Source organism: Herpailurus yagouaroundi, unplaced genomic scaffold, assembly GCF_014898765.1.
Source record: "Herpailurus yagouaroundi ecotype Mexico unplaced genomic scaffold, PumYag 246, whole genome shotgun sequence".
Lineage (NCBI taxonomy): Eukaryota > Metazoa > Chordata > Mammalia > Carnivora > Felidae > Herpailurus > Herpailurus yagouaroundi.
In genome coordinates, this window is record NW_024412463.1 from 2,318,650 (window position 1) to 2,338,274 (window position 19,625).

Below are 19,625 nucleotides of genomic sequence, written 5' to 3' on the forward strand. Positions count from 1 at the left end.
TTGCTTCTTGAGGTAGCCCAATATTGCTATAAACTTCCCTCCTAGAACAGCCTTTGCTGCATCCCAAAGATACTGGTCCATGTGTTTTCCTTTTCATTTGTCTCCGTGTATTCTTTGATTTCCTCCTTGATTCCTTGTTGACCCGTTCATTGTTTAGCAGCATGAACTTAACCTCCATGTATTTGTGGTTTTTTTCCAGATTTTTTCTTGCGGTTGATTTCCAGTTTCATAGCATTGTGGTCAGCAAAGATGTCTGGTATGACTTTGATCTTTTCAAATTTGTTGAGACTTGTTTTGTGGCCTAATACGTTATCTATTCTGGAGAATGTTCCATATGCACTTGAAAAGAATGTGTATTCTGCTGTTTTAGGATGGAATGTTCTGAATAGACCTGTTAGATCCACCTGTCCAATGTGTCGTTCAAAACTATTTCCTTGTTGACTTTCTGTTTGGATAATCTATTCATTGTTGTAAACGGGGTGTTAAAGTCCCCTATTATTAGTGTATTACTTTCAATTATTTTATGGTTGTTATTAGCTGCTTTATTGTCTTTGGGCACTCCCGTGTCAGATACATATTTAAAATTGTTACATCTTGTTGGATTACTCCTTTTATGATTATATAGTGTCCTTTGTTTCTTATTAAAGTCACTGTTTTAAAGTCTCTTTTGTCTGATATAAGTGTTGCTACCCCAGCTTTTCGCTTCCATTTGCATGATGAATGCTTTTCCATCCCATCACTTTCAATCTGCATGTTTTTAGGTCTGAAATGAGTCTCTTCTGGGCAGCATATAGATGGGTCTTTGTTTCTTTCTTTTTTTTTTTTTTCCAACGTTTTTTATTTATTTTTGGGACAGAGAGAGACAGAGCATGAATGGGAGAATGGCAGAGAGAGAAGGAGACACAGAATCGGAAACAGGCTCCAGGCCCTGAGCCATCAGCCCAGAGCCTGATGCGGGGCTCAAACTCATGGACCGCGAGATCGTGACCTGGCTGAAGTCGGACGCTTAACCGACTGCGCCACCCAGGCGCCCCTGGGTCTTTGTTTCTTATCCACTCTGTCGCACTGTGTCTTTTGGAACATTTAGTCCATTTACATTCAAAGTAGTTATTAATAGGTATGTATTTATTGCCATTTTATTCCTTGCTTTATGGTTGTTTTTTGTAGTTCTTCTCTATTCCTTCTTTTGCTCTCTTCTCTCATAGTTAGCTGATTTTCTTTAGTGATATATTTGGATTCTTTTTGTTTTTTGCATTTCTATTACTAATTTTTGACTTGTGGTTACCATTAGGTTTGTATTTTACATTTTCTTATAGAGCAGTCTATATTAAGTTGGCAGTCACTTAAGTTTGAACTCTTTATTTACCTATATTCCTCTCTCACACATTTTAGGTATATGGTGTCATACATTATGTCCTTTTATTTCATGAATCCCCTGGTTTTTAGAGATCTACTTAATTTTACTGCTTCTGTGTTTCCTACTTTTCTTACTCCTAGAGTTTTTTTTTTTTTTTTCTACTCAGAGTCCCCTTTAACATTTCTTGTAGGGTTGCTTTAGGGGTCATGAATTCCTCTAACTTTTGTTGGCCTGGGAAACTCTTTATGTCTCCTTCAATTGTGAATGATAGCCTTGCTGGATAGAGTATTCGTGGCTGGTGATTTTTCCCTTTCAGCACTTTGAATATATCATGCCACTCCCTTCTGGCCTGCAAGGTTTCTGCTGAAAAATCTGCTGATAGCCTTATGACGTTTCCCTTGTGTATAACTGTTTTTTGCTGCTTTGAAAATTCTCTATCACTGCTTTTTGCCATTTGAATTGCTATATGTCTTGGTGTGGATCTCTTTGAGTTGATTTTGTTGGGGGCTCTCTGTTTCTCCTATGTTTTGGATTTCTGTTTCCTTCCTCAGATTTGGGAAGTTTTCAGCTATTACTTCTTCAAATTCTGCCCCCTTTCCTCTCTTTCCTTCTTCTGGGATTCCTGTAATGCAAATGTTATGACACTTGATGGTGTTCCTGAGTTCCCTAAATCTATTCTCATTTATTATTCTTTTTCTCTCTCCTGTTCAGCTTGATTGCTTTCCATGACTCTTTCAGGTCACTGATCCATTCCTCTGCTTCCTCTAGTCTATTATTTATTCCATCTAGGGTCTTTTTCATTTCAGCTATTGAGTTCTTTGTCTCTGGTTCTTTGTTTTCTGTCTCCCAGTTAAGATTCTCACTGAGGTCCTCCACTCTTTTCTCAAGTCCAGTCAGTATCTTTTTGACCATTACTTTAAATTCTCTATCAGGCATATTACTTATCTCCATTGTGTTTAGCTTTCTTGCTGTGATTGTCTTGTTCTTTCATTTGGGACCTATTCCTCTGTCCCCTCTTTTTGTTTAACTCTGTGTCTATTTCTGTGTGTCAGGAAAGTCAGCTATGTCTCCTGCTCTTGAAAGTAGTGGCCTTATGAAGAAGAGGTCCTGAAGCACAGTGCTCCCTGTTCGCCAGAGCTTGGTGCCTGAGCAGTGTCTCCTGTGTGTGTTGCATGTGCCCTATTGTCACAGAGCCACTTTTGCCTTCAGTCCAGTCATCCGAACTAGCTCTTTTTGCCTGTTGTGGGCTGAATTTGGTACCTACGTTGTTAGTGGGCCGGTCTGAGGCCACCTTGGGCTGGAGTTGAATTAGGCCAGGTGTTTGCTGGAGACGTAGTAGCAGCAAATTGCAAGAGAAGGTGGGAGCAATGCACACGCAGTGCCAGCAAGGTCCCCACCAGTGGGAGGGGACCTGTAGCCCCCAACAGCGGCAGGCTGAGTTGGAGGGGGCAGACCCACAGACGTGGGGGGAGGCAGGAAGCCTGATATTAGCAAGGTTTGCAGGAGTCTGCTATGGGAGGAGACCTGGTGCAGAGGCCTGGTGGAGGGGTCGTGTCCACAGAAGAACACAGGGGCAGAGCACACTGTTAGCAAGTTAGGTAGCGATCGTTGTGGCCTGGCTGTTTCCCATGGGTGTCTAGGCTGGGAGGGGGGCACGGGGAGGGAAATGGCACCTGACACCTCCTTTGTTCCTAGAGAAGTGTCCCGTCGATCCCTGCCCCTCCAGCACCAGCTCTGAGATAGATTAGTAAACAAATCTTCCTCCCGTAGGCCACAGGGGAGTTTCAAACTGCTGCTTCTATATTTATTTCCCGGGTTTTTTATCGTGCTGTTTCTTTAAGGGCAGAGGTCCAGTTTCCTCTCTCCCTCCCAGCTCTCTCAGAGCATGTTAATTTAAAAAAAATTAAGTTTATTTTCGAGAGAGAGAGTATGCGAGAATGAGCGGGGGAGGGGCAGAGAGAGAGGGAGACGCAGAATCCGAAGCAGGCTCCAGGCTCCGAAAGGTCAGCATAGAGCCCGACGCGGGGCTCGAACTCATGAACCACGAGATCGTGACCTGAGCCAAAGTCAGACACTTCACCGGCTGAGTCACCCAGGCACCCCAGAGCAAGCTGATTTTTAAAGTTCTGGGTTTTAAGCCCCACTGATTGTAAGAACTGAAATTTGGCCCCTTTGGTTTTCACGGCCAAATGTTATGGGGATTTGTCGTTCGCATGTGGGCTTCCCAGTGTAAGAGTGTATTTCTGTCCCCTCTCTGCAACCTGCAGTGTCCTTCCAGCGGGCAGTCCCACGGTCTGTTTAGCTCCCAACTGTGTCTCTGCCCTTCCTACACTCTATGTGGCCTCTTGTCTACCTTTAGCTGTGGAAAGACTGTTCTTCCAGCCTTTGTGTCATTTTCTGGGTTATTTGCACTGATGTGTCTGTTACCTAGTTGTATCTGTGGGGCAATGTGAGCTTAGGGTCCTCCTACTCCTCCACCTTCCCTGGAAGTCTGGCTTTCATTTCTTAATGGTCCCTGTGGTTATGCCTCCTTCTCAGGATTATTTCATATTCAGCCTGCTCCTGCCAAGACATCCGTTTCCTTCCAGTCTGTGAACCTGAAAATGTTATAGTCAGCATTTCACTTGTTCTTGTAAATCTTATTTCTTCAATTCCCACTTGTTACTAAACCAGTTGTATTTTTACTCCTTAGTACAAAACTACACCATGCTGTTGCATGTGGTAAGAGATGTTCACAGACTGGCCAAGTCGCCCCAGTGCAGAGAAACGAGATGCCCCTTGTGTTTTCCTTTTGTTTCAGGGTTTGGGAACTGGATGAGCTCAAGTTTTTGGCTTTAACAACTTAGTGTGAAAAGTCCAAGACCTGTTGTCGGAGCTCGGAATGCTTCCTTCCTGATAATGGGAAGATGGGGTCCACCTTTGGGTGATTCTTAAATTTGCCAGTTGATGGGACGCTGTATCAATAGCTAATAATTATTGTTAAGTACACAATGCCTATGAGGCAGGGACTGTTCTTATCCACCTTTTACATCTGGGGAAACTGAGGCACAGGCTGACTTGGTTTACCCAGTGTGGCTCAGCTATAAACATAGAACACAGACATAATTTTTAAATGGCTGTATCATTTTATCCTTCTCCTCTGCTTGAGATGATTCTGAGTTTCTAGCCAGGAAAAGCGCATAAAGTTTTCAGAATGTTCATTGAAACAAAACCTGTTTTACAACAGCTACAACAAAAACTGTATAAGGGGCAGGATTGCCCGTAGAGTGTGTGGGCCTGGGCAAATTATTTCTGTGGGTATCCTGTGTACACAAGCAATTTAAGACCGCCTCAAATCAATATTCCAGCACCATTCTGGTGACCCAATTTCACATGATCCCACAAAAAAAACTAAAATACTGTGCTGGTCATCAGGAACAAACTGTTCACCAGGAAGCTCTTCTAGAAGCCAGCTCAGATCCTATAGGTGTGGGTTCTGGAGCTCTTTGGGGGCATCTGGCCAACCTTACGCTCTAAAGGGACGAAACGGGAACCAGCTGGTCCCGGCCACCAGAGGGGACCATGGGGAGGCACTTCCGGGAGCCAGAACCCATGCAGGACCCTGTATGTGCTTGGGACACCCCACCCACATGGTACGATTGGTTCCAGGCACTGGAAGTGGGGCTTGGCAAGTCCCCAAGAAGGCATTCCAAAGGCAAAGTTGTGGTGTTGGTAGAGGGGTCCTGAAGCACAGGGCCCGGGGCAGGGATCCTGACCAGGGTAGAGCTGACCAGTGGGTGAAGTTTGAGCAATATTAAGACTAAACAGCAATCACTTCCAAACTCTTAGGTGCTTTAGCTATAAGGGGGGAGGGTGGGGGTGAGGGATGGAAAGCTGTTGTCAGGAGGAAGCCAGCTGGAAAGTTCTAGTATTTAAATATTCTCTTTGTGGGTTTGGTAAAAGACACTTTTCGCTTTTAAATTGTGTAAAATGTTCAAACAAAGAATTGCTTTTCCTTTCAAGTGGCCAGCTCAGCCCAGCTGTCTGTGAATGCTCTGCAACCCTCTGTGAGCTGGCCCAGGGTGGACATTAGACATCTTCTTTACCTAGATGCCCTTCTCAACAGGTTTAAAGACCGATTATGGCAGAGCTACCCTGATGGGAGCAGGGAGAGAAGTGGACAAAGCTAGGTTGACCTCCTGACGCTGCCGCTTTGGGCAGGTGGGTTCTGAGCCCCGGTGCTAGATGGAGGGATAGCATCTTGCCTACCCCCTGGGGCTGAGACCAGGATTAAACCTATACGGGGTATCTGTATGAACTCAAAATGTAAAAGGCAAATTTGAGCAGCATCTCTAGAGAAGAAAAGATACACCAAAGCACTCACTGCTTTCAGCTGTTTTATTGCTAAACTATCATGATATAAGCCGTATAAAAATACTTTACATATAGCAAAAATAAACTACATTAAACTGGAGATTAAAAACATTTTGCATAGGAATGTGATGTATTCAAACTTCCTTAACAGTCAAGATTTTTAAAACCTAAGCCTTCCAGCACCACCCTGTTGGAGAGAATTCTGTTTGTTGGAGAACTACTTACGGCATGGTCAACATTTTCTCCCCTCTGAGGGCTGTAGAGGCAATGGGGGTAAGGGAGGTTCTTTGACAAGGTGCTCAGGGTCTAAACTTGTCCCAAGGGCAGTGCCGAAAGCCCGTGCCCTAATGGAAAATGTATCCTTTGCTTCCGATGCGTCCAACCCGGGACGGGGCAGGTGTTTGGGCTGCCGACAGCTGCATGAAGGCAGGGTGTTAAACGTTTTTTCCAACGCCCAACATCCCGTCTCCTTTTCAGAGGGGCTCGCTTAGGGACCATCTCCAGCTCACCATCACAGAAACGTTTGTTTTTAAACAAACTGAGTTAAGATGGTGACGTTGGCTATAACTGAAGGTACTCCCGACAGCGGAGGGAAACTGATGTTTGCAATCACAATCCTTTGTGACACTTCTTAAGCATGTAGCTGGAATGCAGGAAAACCCGTGCATTGGCTGGTTTGGCTCCATGAGGTTTAAGGCCTAAGCCCTGGGCTTGGAAGACTGGCGGTTAGGATGTGTTGGGTACCTGCTAAAGGGTCATCCCTCCAAAAAAAAAAAAAAAAAAAATGGATGCCGGACCTTGTCAGGAATGTCCCAACCCCCATGCCTCCTGTAAACGTGAACAAAATTGTTAGCCGGACCTCTGACGGTCTTTCAACTGTGAGTAGAAAGCACTTGGGAAGCATTTTTTGACATGAAAACAAACACATTCAGCCTCCCTTTAGTCTGTTGTAACAACCAGAACATATCCGCTTCCAATCTAAATGTTGCAGCTCCCACGCTGGCCAAGACGGACTTCCTGAGACCGACGTCTTGGCTACTGGATGTAAACGAGAAAGGCCCCATCAGTGCTTTCCAGTTTTTCGAAGGAACCATCCTGATTCATCTAGGGTGTGTCTATGCTGGAAAACTCTGCATGTCCTTTGGATAATGCATACAGGGGTTACCTAGCGGGATTTGGTCAGCTCTGTAAACGGTAGCCTGCACCCAGGGTTCTGTGAACTTTGCGAAGTCTTTCAGAATCCCGTTACCACACAGGCGGTTTTGGTTTTAACTCACGATCACCTACTAGGCCACTTCTTTGGGGGATCTAAACACTTTACAAGACAGTTCTCCTCCGTGACCAGACGCAGGCTCAGAGGTGAAGTCCGTGTCCTCTCTGGCAACAGATGGTTCCTTTTTCCACAAAGCCATCCCCCTTCTTTCTCCAAAGATGCTTTCTTCTAAGACTCAGGTGACTGATAAACTCTGAGGTGGGTAGTTTCGTGGGGCTTTTTTTTGGTGGGGGGGGGGGGGTTGGGGGTTTTTTTTTTTTTTTTTTGTATTTTTGTTTTGTGTTTTTGCTAGCACGATTCACAAATTTTCAAGGATACATCCTTGGGGTGGGGGGGGGAGGCGGAAATCCTCAGCATATGTAAAAAGAGACACTTGCAAGAGATTTCAACCATTTATAAATATTTTCTAATTCCAACAGGGGTGTGTGATATTTTCGGGACAGATAAAAAGCATAAAAATACAGGTAAGAAAATAAAATTTAATAACCTACTACTTTGGGTTGCTATTATATATTATCAGGCAGCAGTATTTTTGTACATACAGGAAGACTTGCAAACTCGGGAAATATACTACATTCAGCAACACGGTAGATTCCTGTTAGCAATGCTACATATTTACATTACCTTGGATGTAGCAAGTGCAAACCTCCACCTGAGATCCTTCTCACACGTGCAACACACACCTTTCCCACTTAGACATCCCTACTTTCTCCTTCTCTGTAGAGGATCCTATTGCCTCTTCCCAGACCGAAAATATTTTGTGAGCAATTCCTCTTGGCAAAATCTCCTCCTGGCATTTGTTCCTGACCAAACTTTCTCGCTAGCTGTCGGTTCCTAATACACATTCTCTCGCCTGTTTATGTCTCAAAACGAATGCTTTTTGCTTCTCTTTCCCTCGCTATTTGGGAGAGTTGTTTATGAAAGGGCTTCCTCTAATATCCAGCCTAGGTGGTCTCAGAAAAAGCCTGTGCGTGCGTTATACACACACACGTACGTGCACAGGTTCGTGCAAGAGTTGGAACTAGCAGGAGGCCCTTTTCACTAACCTAGAAGACTGATGGAAAACGCGTTAGCCCTTGTTCGCCCCATCCAGGCACAATGAAGCAGAGCGACTTTGCTATAATAGCAGGAAGGCACTTGGGTAAAACATTCAGATAACTGAGGAAGGCCAATATCCCTCATGTGCAAAGAAAAAAAAAAAAAAAGGGAAATGGTTCCTAGCCAGGTCAAGTGAGAACAGATCTCTCACCAAACACTGACTCTGCCCCAGCGAAGTCCAATGTTGCTGGAGAGACTGCTTTGGGTAAAGCTGCTGGTGTAAGGAAACTTTTCGTGAATTAGGAAGAATTTCACATCCCAGGAGCTCTGCGGCAATTTGCGTAAACGAGGATTTTGCTAAACTTTGTGCTTGGGGTGGGTGGAAGAGAGGTCCCTGGGTTGTTAGGGGGAAAACAAATGCTAGGCCTCGATGAAAAGGTCACACCCTGGGCTTTCTGTCCACTCTCTGGAGCACCAGACCCACCAGGTTCTAGTCACCAAGCCTCACGCTCCTGGAAGAGCTGTTGGGAAGGTTTAACCTCCGGATAACCTTGACTAGGAAGCCAGGACTTGTAAATGCCACGGGGAGACCTCAACGGCCAGGATTCTCTTCGTACGCTTCTCCCTAGCAGATCTGAGAAATCACGAAGCAGAGCCTTTCGAAGAGCGCCGGGACCTCTGCATTCTGTTGTTGATTACGGGGGAAGAAACCGAATGGCCGAAAACGAATCCCTGGCTTGTCCCGGGGTGTCCACGGTACATGCAAACAGGAGCGCATCTGGGCCATGAGAACCCACCCCTGCGGAGGACTCCAGAGTTTTCTGTGTTTGCAGAAACTGCACCAGAGGAGGCAGACTCATGAGGGCTCGCTCTGCGCAGTGGAGACAGAATTTGGGGGCCAATCACCATGCAAGCGGTCCGGGCAGAGCTCTGTCCAACTGCGGACTGCACGTGGGCTGGTTCTCTTCGATGCGGATGCAGGCGGCTAATGCAGACAGGTCTTGGGGACCGAGGGACGCTTGAAAGGGCTTCAGGTAAAGATCACCAATGAACTTTGGGGGCCACAGCCTGCGATGGCGTCCCACGTGGAGTTGCGGGGGAACCCACTTAGAAAAAGAAATGCTTAGGCCTGCTCATTGCCTCATTTCTCACAATTTAACCAAAATACCTTCCCTTTTTTTTTTTTTTTTTTTTGGTGGTTTTAGCTCCTCTTCAATTCCTTCTCAAAATTCAATGCACATGCCTGAGATTGTTGTTCCTCGCTAGTTTACGGGGGAAAAAGCACTCCCGTTAGGAAGAAAGCAAGCGAGAGCAGCAGAAAGCCATTAGGTTGCAGGGGTGCGGAGGTGTTCACACTGCAGCCTGCGGTCCCTGCTGGAGTCCGACCGCCCGCTGCAGGGGTGAGGAACTGCTGGCCTGGAGCGAGCCCCACCCTCCAGCCAGCTTTTTGAAGCAGAGGAAAAAAAAAATAACGTGTACACGTGTCATAACTTAACGCCGAGTTTTAACAGGCCATCTTGTTAGGGGCCACTTGTGCTTCAGAATGAGAAAACTCAAAAATCAGGCTTTCGCTGTGGCCCAACCGTGGCCAGGAACAGGCGATCCCTAAGGATGACGGTCCGGCTTCCGTTTTTCTTCAGCCCATAAGCCAGACTCTTGGGTCACGTTCCCTTGGCTGCTGTTTGAAAACTCCTTTTCCTTCAAAAGGTACAGGAGGTGTATCTGTGACCTGGAAAAATGAACGCAGGGCTGGGGTTTAATGACACGGCCCACATCTTCCACCCCCCACCCCAGCCCACGCCCTGAGCTCCGGTCAGTCCGTTCTCGGGGCCGTCGCGGCGTGCTGTCTTGTGCAGAATGTGTTTTTTTTTTTGGTCAGCAGGCACTTAAGGACACCATGAAAGTCAACCGAGATGCTCTTTGGGATTTAAAACAAAAATCAAAAAGGCAGAGCGTTCTCCCTGGTGTTTACACAGAGAGGTGGCGAGCTCCTTAATCGAGGGTCAGCTTTGCCAGAACATGGTCCCGCGTGTGGCCTCCGGGCCAGGAGATGTACAGTAAAGAGAACAGAAGGTGAGAGGCAGTGGAAGGCTCCGAGGGGTCAGATACGGAAGGTGTCTTGCTAATGGCATCTTCTACGTCTGATTTCTGGCGGGAGGTCCTGAAAACTCCTTCCTGATAATTTCATTAACTACAAAAGAAAAGAGAAAGAGAGAGAGAGAGAGGAGGGGCGAGTGAGAGGGCACCAACAACACGGGTCGGATTAGCTTTCTAGAACCTTTAAACAAACAAACCACGCTTTTGTTCTCTCCGATAATACGTTGGACAATTTTTAACGTAAGAAATGCCTTCCTGTGCTTTTTCTGTTTTCCTGGACAGTAATATTTTGTGCTACGGATGTGTTTGTGAAGGGAACTTTAAAACATTGTGGCAGAAATTGAGCTGGGCCCTAGGGCAGGATCTAAGTATGTTCAGGCTCTCTGCTGACTACCACACTCCTTCCGTTATTACAGCATCCGGAAAATACCTACTACGAGACTAAACCATAGTTGACCCACAAAGCATTCAGTTCTCAAAAGAGACTTTTCAAAAGAGAGCAGATGGAGATACCACTGAGAGTAGCCATCAGTGTAGACGACATCTCTCTCAGCACAACCAGAAATTCTGGCCTTACCCCGCCCCCCACCCCACCACCCATGCTGGCGAAGTGTCCTCTGTCCGAGGGGCTCTGGAAAATTCGGTCACCCCCTCCCCCACAAGGGAACCAGGAATGTAATGCCAGCCCCTGACATCAAGAAGCTGGTTCTCTTCTCCCATCTCGGCCCCCTTATCCAGGGCCCCTGTCTCTGTAAGCAAGGCAGGAAGGTCTTAGAATGGGGATCTGGCAAAAAAGAAAAAAAAACAAAAACTTTCTTGGTAAAAAGTTGCTCTCGGCAGCAGCCCAGATCTGCGGCAGGGGGTGTGCACAAACCCGAGGGCTATGTAACGCCCTTGCCTGTGTAGTGGGATGGGTCGACTGGTCCCAGGGGCAGGAGGAGAGCGGGGAGGAGGGAGACCCCTGTTGGGTGCCTTCGAAGGTTCTTAATCTCCCCTCCCCCGCCGCCTCCCGCAGTCCTCTTCGTGGGGTTCGTCTTTGATTACCTTACTGTAATCCTCCCTGCTTATTTTCTGTTTCTGTTGAGATTTGCTCCAAGCCCCCCCCACCCCACGCTCAAGCGGAGCCCTCCTAGGTCCAGCATGCTCTTCCCAGAAGACCCCTGCGTGGACGAGTCTGAAAGCCCCAGGGAAAGCACAAAACTTTCCCAAAAAAGCCAACTGCCCTTGAGCTGGAAAAGGCACGCTTGACCTTGGGCTCCCTCACTCCACTGGTAGCGGCGTGACTCTACCTCTCTGTGCCTCGGTTTTCTCCTCCGGTAAGCGGAATCCACGCCGTGTACGGCTTAGTCCCTGGTAGGCACTGAGGCCCATGCCTGCTCCTGGCGCCCGCCTGGCAAATGGTGTTCCGTAGCGGCTGGCTCCACTCCCCACACCCCCAGGCTCGGGGTCAGACTCTGAATGAGTGCTTTGCCTCGGTGGGCTTCGTTTTGTGCTAGAAACTATTGAGGCATGGCTCCCTGTTCTTCAGGTATGCGCTGAAAGCACGTGCGAGGTGGGAGTTTGGGTTAGCATCCCTTCTCTGCTGCCTCCTTACTTGAATTTGCCTCAGTCTCCCCATCTGTAAATCGGGTCTAAAAACGCCACCTCCCTTCTAGGGTCCTAGAGGAGCTTGGATAAGATCATGCAAGTGATGGACTTATCACAGTGCCCCGTGTCTGGCAGGTGTTCACAGCATGGTGCACATTAGGTATGAGATGTTATACCTACGGAGGTACACGTGCATAGTATTAGCACAGCAAAGCGTGGCCGCGGATCCATTAATAGCTCAGAGGATGAATTCACATTCAGCAAACCAACGTTGTTGACCGGGCACTTACTGTATACCAGGTACTGGCTGAGCGGACTCCCAGGGGCCCTAAAGCAGGAACCCAGCCCACCCTTCTGTGAACCCTGCCCGGGGCCTGGTAAGCTGAGAGCCCTTTGTGAGGCAGGCAGGGAGCCACAGGGGGAGCAGAATGCCAGGGGGAGGGAGGTGGGGTCAGTGCAGCTTCATGGGAAGCTTTTCAAAGCCCGGATTCTGAAGGGCTTCCTGTTTTCTCAATCTAGGAAACCAGAAGAGTCGATCCTTAATGGAAACTTTCCACAGCCTCGGCTTTCTAAAAATATCTGGTAGGCAGCCATGTTGGCACCACGGCCCTCACTAAAGGGTCGCTCCCCCTCCTCAGAAGGCAGGGGCTGGGGCCGGGGCGGGGGTGGAAGGTAGGCGCCGTGTTCAAGCACAGAGACGCTCTGCCCGCTTCCTGAAAGCTAGAGTCAGGTAGATGCTAATAGTTGCGTCTGGAAAACTCCGGACAGCGTGCACTTAGACCTTCATGTGGTTGGGGGTGGCGAGGGGGGCGGCTGTGGGCCCAGGCCCCGAAGTGAGGCCCACTCAAACCCCGCAGAAACCTCTCTGGCTAGAGGAACCTTCTCTTGCTGAAACCTCAGGGCTGGCTCCCCTGGCTGGGAGCAAGGAGAAAGTTCTAGAGCAGGAGTGCCAGCTGGGTGTTGGCAGGGGCGGCGCCGGCCCCCCCACTTGGGGGACCTCGAGCCCAAGACGTGGAGGGTCTCTGCTCCAGAGCCAGGTCTCCTGTCTGCAGGGAGGTCTCCCCTCTGCAGCCACAAGTATTCAAACCAGTTCCCTGATGCCCACCATGCAACCTCTCCCTGGGTCCTCCCCCGGCTTCTGGACTGGATGGGACGGGGTGGGGGGGGCTCCTGCCTCAGCCCTGCCGCACCTCCTTCTCCAGCTCTCGTCTCCCTCTGCAGCTCTACCTGCTTAAATTAAGGTCTCCCTTACACAAAAACCCTGCTCTGGGTGCCCCCTGCTTCCCTCGCCAGCCCCGCAGGCTTCTACCTGCACTCTGCTGGGAGAGTAGCCCAGCGGCCCCTTTCTCCTCACTCCTCCATTCAAGGCTCTGCTCCCTCTCCTGCTCTGCGCTGCATCCCCCCAGTCCTGCCCAGTCTCCTCCAGGTATCCGTTCCAGGCAGTTCACCAGCTAGTGCTTTATGTTCTTGTTCCCCCACGGAACCCTCCGCTTTTAAACAGGGCCTCGGGAGGTGCTCATTGACACCTTTCTGAGCTTCCTTTTTCTCCTCAAGTGGTAAGTAGCCTCAGGTCCCACAGACAGGCTTCGTCCCCACTGAGTGCTGAAACACGGTTCTGTATCAGCCTTCTGCGTTGCATCCAGTCAGTAAATGCTTTGAGCATCTATCCTAGGCCAACTTTTGTATCTTTCCTCCCACCTCTTCCCAAACTGGGCCACACGCATTTCTCCAACAGCCCCTCTCCTCGTCCCAACGCCACCTTTGCACGGAAGCTGTCTCCCACTCCTACCCTCGGGCCCTCACTTCCTCCAGAAGCAAATAGCGAATTCTCACAATGCTTTGCTTGCAACCTCCTAGGCCAGGTTATTTGAGTTTCCTGTGTCCTCAGGGTGCCATGCATAGTGCCATGCATACAGCAGGTACCTAATGTATGCATCTCAGCCCCCCACAGATATCCCACACCACAGCCTAGGTCACTTGGTTTGGAGAAGCTGTCTTTCCTCTGCCCTCCAATTGACAAATGGGTTGCCAATCTGTTACTTGTCTGGAACCTTTTCTCTACAAAAGAATATAAGCCATTCGCATTTATGGAAGGCTGACTGCGTGCCACGCACTGTAATAAATGCAAAGTTTTTTCTTACGCCAAACCTAGCAATACAAGCCTCGCCTCATAGTTGGAGATAGGCAGTCCCCTGCCATACCAGGTGATGGAATTGTGATTTGAACTCAAGGCCCATGTATTAACCTGAACCCTAGATGGCTACACAATTGATGAAACTGTGCTATTAAGTGCAGAAGTCATCATGTTTTTTCCATGGTCCTGGCGTCCTCAGTGTTGTGTGTGTGTGTGTCAGGAAAAGGCGAGGGCAGCCTCTGCGAAGTTAACAGCAGAGAAGGCCATATGCTGAGTGGTTAAGGCGGTCATTGAGTATCACTTTCTCAGAACAGAATTGAGGCTAATGGTGTCGCCTCTACCACAGGCAGCCCTGACCTTTTATCACCCCTAGCGCGAGGCGCCGTGATGAAAACATTGATGAACGTGTACAACCTCAGGGTGATTTCTAAGCCTGACACCTAAGGCTGAAACCAGAAAGGAAAAGATCGACAGATGTAAGTATATTATAATTATATATATTTTCTCTTTAAAACTCTGGAAAAATCAAGCAGAGAGAATAAAAATAAAACCCTTCTAATAAAGGGCTGTTGGCATAAAAAGAATATGAGGGATCATCAAACTTCTTCTGTAAAGGGCCAGACAAAAATATTTGCAGTGCTATGGGCCCCCTACTCAACTACCCAGCTCTGCCCTGTAGTGTGAAAGCAGCCATAGACAGTATGTGAGCAAACGGACATGGCTGTGTGCCAATAAAACTTTATTCGCCACAACAGACCGGGGGCCAGATCTGAACAGGCCAGTTGCCAACTGGCATGAGACTTAGTGTACCAGCCCCTAGTATATACCATGGCAGAGCAGTGTTTTTTCACCTACTTTTTTTTTTTTAATTTTTTTTTCAACGTTTTTATTTATTTTTGGGACAGAGAGAGACAGAGCATGAACAGGGGAGGGGCAGAGAGAGAGGGAGACACAGAATCGGAAACAGGCTCCAGGCTCCGAGCCATCAGCCCAGAGCCCGACGTGGGGCTCGAACTCACGGACCGCGAGATCGTGATCTGGCTAAAGTCGGACGCTTAACCGACTGCACCACCCAGGTGCCCCACCTACTTTTTTTTAGGGGGGGGAGGGGAATAAAGCCAATGCCTCTTACTTGTGCTGTTCCTCAAACAACCCTAGGTGTTTATGTCTACAAACTTGGATTTCTCTTAGCATCCCACTCTGCCCTAGGAATGTTACGATTCCCTTGAAGGGCCAGACACCTGCAATACTGACTTTCATTCAGCTGAGCTCAGAGGTTCTCAAACTTTACCTTGCAGCACAGCTGCTCAGAGGTGCATGTAGAAAACCACATGGATATACACGGTAGGTGTAATTTAAAAGCCCGTCAGGGGTCACTTTGACTCTGGGCCTTTTCCTCTTAATTGCTGACTTTGGAACTTAATTCCCCGAAAAAGCAACAACAGGAAGGAGTGGAGAGACCCCCTCCTGTTGCTCTCCCCCAAAGCCTCAAGCATGTTTTCTCAAATCTGGTTAGATCATGTGAGTGCCCACAAGAGTCTGGGGGCCAGCCACAAGGTCCACAGCCACTCCTCGAGCTTGGACAGGAGTGGGGGAGGCTGCATTCTCTAGGCCAGAGGGTCTAAGAGCCAGGATAGGGGCAGGGTCCACTCACTACCCCTCTTCATCCTACAGCACTTGGCCGAATCTCCTCTCGAGACCCATGCTTGGGGCAGGGAGGCTGGACCAGGAAGCCCATGACGTGTGCTCTGGGTGATTCTGTCCCAGACAGAATCCTGGGACAGCTGAGGGTGAGCACCCGGCCTCTTCCCCACTAGCATGTGGAAAAGGGCTGAGCAGGCAGGTGGCCCTTGGCCCTTCTCCTGTGACGCTGATACCAAAACTGAAATGATCTGTCCTCTAAGAACAAAACTCTTTTTCGCTCTGCTTTTTGCTGGCTCAGGAACTTTCCAGCCACCTCTGTGTGCTCTGGGGGAACTCGGGAACAGTGAAGAGCTTTCCAGATGGGCCAGGCCAGACTTTAGACTCCGCGAAAAAGACAAAAAAAAAAAACCCTTGACAGGCCTGAAGCCCAAAGCCTTGGGTGGGGTCTGAGAGGTACAGGATAGTAAATCCCCCAGGGGCCCTGGACATCAGAGCCAGCTTGCCAAAGTTCCCAGGCCCCCCTGTAAGGTCAGAAGCATTGCCAAGTGCTAATACCAGGGAGGGAAGAAACACGCTTTAAAAAGGCCCCTTCAGGACTCTGGTTTACACTGTCCACACTGACATTTTAGCTGCATTTTTGTCACCCTGAGTCCCGGATCCGAAGCCCTCGGGAGGGAGTCTGGCACCTGGTATTCAGCAAATGTTCCCTGATGGCATTGTTGCCTTTGTGGACAGCGTTTGATAATTGCTGTTGGAGAATGTGCCAGAGAAACACCCCCCCGCAATACCCCTTTCATGCTGCTACTAGGAAGTGTCAGCATGTCTTATCAGCAGAGCCCATCCCTCCAGAATGTCCAGGCCACTGTGTGTGCGGACGGGCGTGGCAGCTGGCAGTGAATTTGGGTGCGTTTTCAGAACAGCTTGCAGAACAGCTGCTCAGAGGTGCCTATAGAAAACCACATGGACATACACGGTAGGTGTAATTTGAAAGCCCATGTGATGCCGCCATGAACTTCTGGGCCTGGCCTTGATGGAATGAACCTACTTTATCTGACCAGGGAACCCTTCAGAAGCCACAGCCCGATGAGCCAGGGAGATGTCAGGGGGCACGTAACCAACAACACCGCCGGCTGACTTCTGGTGAGTGTACTTCGTGTGCTGAATCGAATCGGCATGTGCACAGCATTCAGTCACAGCAACAGCATCTAAACAGCCGAGGCACAGTAAGGTAAAGCAACAGCCTCACCGTCCCAGGGGGACTCTACATTCACAGAGCATCCTGCCCCCTGTGCTGTAAAGTCTGCGTGAGTTACCAGGCTCTTCTACGCAGGCCCAGAGTCCAAAGTCAACTGAGGTATAGATCCAGTGCTTGAAGCTACATCAGGGGCTCTGCTGAGTTCAGTGGGAAAACCACAGCTCTATCGTGGACCAAGCACAGTACCCTCCGAGAGCAGCTTCCCGGGGCTTCTGATCTACCTTCCCCGTCTTGTTCCCCAATGCAGAGAGTCTTACATAACTGGATACACCAAGCAACATGTACAAAACCAAAAAGGAGCTGGTCCAGTGCAGGAGCAGAACTCTCAGAGGTGGGAAGGTGGCCTTGCTATACTCTTCCTGGGAGGGGGTGATGGGGCCCCTGGGAGAACATGCAAATTCCCAGGGCCTCCTCTCCTCTCTCTCCTCCCCACCCCATCCGTGAGCTCCAGCCTCCCAGACCAGCTCAGGGATGGACCCCAGGGGTGTCCCCTTACAGAGCGATGGGGGCTAGCCTGCAGGAAATGGTGTCTGTGAGGACGGCTGGGGAAGATTTCTTCTACTAAAAGTAATTCAGGTTAAGGAAACACACAGCTGGAAAACAAAAGGAGAAGCAGAAGAGGTCAATTACCTTTGACTTTGATTTCTCGGATCAAAGATCACAGTCATTCTGTTTCATAATATGTTTTGTATCCAGCTAAGGTGTGTGTCTATCAGCTCTGAAAAAGATTGGCAAAATCATTTTTGAGAAGAAAAAAAAAAAAATCACCTTTGCCCTCTATTACACTCCGAACTCAGGTTAATATCATCCGTTTAATGGGTAGCTCTTCACCTAGGGCCAACGCAGAACCCAGGACAGAATTTAACCCTCCGGCTGTAGTTTAAGCCCACATTCTGTATCCTCTTAAAACCACTGTGCCGGAATTAACCCCAAACCAGTGTAGTAGTCACTGAGAGGAGGGACTTAGTGCCAAGAAATGAGGGTCCCTGAGATCAAAGGACACCCGCGAGGTGATGGCGTTTTGTTTTGTTTTTTTCTAAGCTAGACAAAACAGCCCTGCCTCCTGCAGGCCACGGAGCTGCGAATCAGGGCCGACTGAAGAGAGGAAAACGTACACGCTAGCTTCTGCAGCAAAGAACGTCAGAATTACACGAGGAATCGATTCAAACGTAACCCTCCTTCAGGCTTTTCTACGTGCTAAATCTGACCCGTTTCCTTCTTACAAGTGATAGAACCTCAGTGCGCATGCAAATTCATAAGACTGCACATTTTCTTCCTGTTTTTTTTTTTTTTTTGGTTGACAGTGAAAAAAAGTTCCTATTTTTATAGCTCCTGCCCAGTCAGCACACGGAGGGCCCTTAAAAGGGGGTGGTGATGAGTGTACATGACAAGCAATAAACTCCCCCTCTACAGCAGTTTTCCAATCACTTGTTCTCTTAATCCCCTTTAAAAAGTGCAGAGTAAAGGGCCAGGGTCCGTTTCGCCTGCGCTGAGAAATGTTTTCTGGGATGAATTTCTTACAGGGAGCGATCCAACTTTTACTAGCCGTAGCTTTATCAGCATCGTTGGGCAAACCAGGATGCTCTCTCAGAGGCGGGGCACAGACTCCCGGAAATCTCCCCTTCGAGGTGGAGAACCCTCAAATAATGAGAGCTTTCCGGCTGGGCTCCATTCGGGTTGGCTGGGTTGGGGTTAGTAGGCACAGCAGAAAATAACCAGCTCCTCCAGTGCAGTTGCTGTGAACAGTTTGGACCCTGCGTTTCAGGCCACCTCCCGAAGCAAAACCATCCACTCCCCAAAATTCCGGGTGGCCATGGCCCCACCAGCAGTTTCCTCACTGGACTGCCTTAGCTCCAGTGCACCGTGGCTTGTTCACCCCAAGAGCAAAAGGCATCGTCAGACCATTCATTCGAGGCCTTAAAATACCATCTGTATCCCAACAGTGGTCAAATTAATGTCTTCAGCCCAGACCTCACCCTTGACCTTCAGACTTTGCCATCTAACTACCCACTGGGCATCCCAAACTGAATATGGCCAAAGCCGATTTCCTGATTCTCACAGCGGGCCCCCCCCCCCACTTGTTCCCATCATAAGAAACCTCACTCTCTTCTTCCGGTTATTCAGACCAATCTCGGTCACCGTTCACATCCCTCCATATGCAAATGCTTCTGGGTTTACCTTTGAACTAGATCTGGGAACCAGCAGCCCCTACCACCTCCTGTCTCGATCACTACATCGGCCGCTCCCCTGTGTCCCTGACCCGGTGCTGGGATCCCTGGTCTCTGCCCAAGAACTGGTGGCTCTGAAGGCACAGCAGTTGGTCAGTCGTTACTCCCAGAAAAACCTTAGGTGCTCTAAGGGCCAACAGGTTCCACTCTATCCATCTACACTCAGTAGACATCAAGTGCCACGCACAGGTCCAAGGTCACATGCTTGGAGCAGCGAGCCCAGTCTAGGGGGGAGGCCCGGGGACCATGCCTTTAAGGCCAGCCAGCCAGTACCCAAGAAGCAAGCCCTGCTCTGACTCTGCTCCCCAGCCCTCATCAAGAATGTTCAGAGAATTTATAAAGCATTCACCTAACTGGTTTGCAGCCTTTTGAGGTACAGCTTCCTGTTTAGTCATGAAGTTTCACTCTTTCACGGCCTGTTTCTTGGTGCAAGGCAGAGGCGACAAGGGGAGAGGAAGGGCCTATTTCCATTCAACTAAGACCCCAACCTCAGCTCAAGACCCAGCCACCCACTTCCCCGCCAGCCGTCTCTGGGGATTGGTGGTACAACACTCATTGCTCAGGTCAGGTTAGCGAGGCACAGAAAGATGGAGAGGTTTGTCCAGGACCGGGCCCCTGCACTGGGCAGAGCTCAATAAAGCCCCAGCTTCATGGGCCTT

General features: G+C 49.0%; 1 protein-coding gene and 4 long non-coding RNA genes across 21 annotated transcripts in view; 3 read left to right on the plus strand and 2 right to left on the minus strand.

Annotated features, from left to right (window-relative positions):
• LOC121019989 (uncharacterized) overlaps positions 1-250 on the plus strand; it is a 14,556-nt gene extending 14,306 nt beyond the window's left edge. Inside the window, exon 3 of the long non-coding RNA XR_005785864.1 lies at positions 70-250. This is a non-coding gene — a long non-coding RNA (uncharacterized LOC121019989). The remainder of the gene's footprint in view (positions 1-69) is intronic.
• A 3,204-nt stretch (positions 251-3,454) lies between these two features.
• LOC121019976 (uncharacterized) lies at positions 3,455-9,120 on the plus strand. Its single transcript, XR_005785852.1, has 3 exons — positions 3,455-7,181; positions 7,403-7,447; positions 8,654-9,120. It is a non-coding gene; the product is annotated as an uncharacterized LOC121019976 (long non-coding RNA).
• A 45-nt stretch (positions 9,121-9,165) lies between these two features.
• NFATC2 (nuclear factor of activated T cells 2) overlaps positions 9,166-19,625 on the minus strand; it is a 155,895-nt gene continuing 145,435 nt past the window's right edge. For 2 of the 7 annotated variants that reach the window (XM_040459819.1, XM_040459818.1), the window contains exon 10: positions 9,173-10,212. In XM_040459819.1, the coding sequence (XP_040315753.1) occupies positions 10,157-10,212 (56 nt within the window). In that variant the 3' untranslated portion in view covers positions 9,173-10,156. Of the gene's footprint in view, positions 10,213-17,368; positions 17,457-19,625 lie in introns of all 7 variants that reach the window. The other 5 variants (XM_040459817.1, XM_040459811.1, XM_040459813.1 and 2 more) reach the window with 4 other exon arrangements.
• LOC121019974 (uncharacterized) lies at positions 9,985-18,153 on the plus strand. Of its 11 annotated transcripts, XR_005785848.1 has the most exons (10): positions 9,985-10,094; positions 11,204-11,865; positions 12,006-12,082; positions 12,225-12,287; positions 15,138-15,183; positions 15,514-15,629; positions 16,292-16,456; positions 16,542-16,711; positions 16,986-17,069; positions 17,784-18,153. It is a non-coding gene; the product is annotated as an uncharacterized LOC121019974 (long non-coding RNA). The 11 variants fall into 11 exon arrangements; XR_005785843.1 differs by having other exon boundaries at positions 11,204-12,082; XR_005785846.1 differs by lacking the exon at positions 12,006-12,082 and having other exon boundaries at positions 11,204-12,005.
• Positions 14,321-15,526, minus strand: LOC121019977 (uncharacterized). The gene is made up of 2 exons (XR_005785853.1): positions 14,925-15,526; positions 14,321-14,690 (listed from the first exon to the last, which is right to left on the minus strand). It is a non-coding gene; the product is annotated as an uncharacterized LOC121019977 (long non-coding RNA).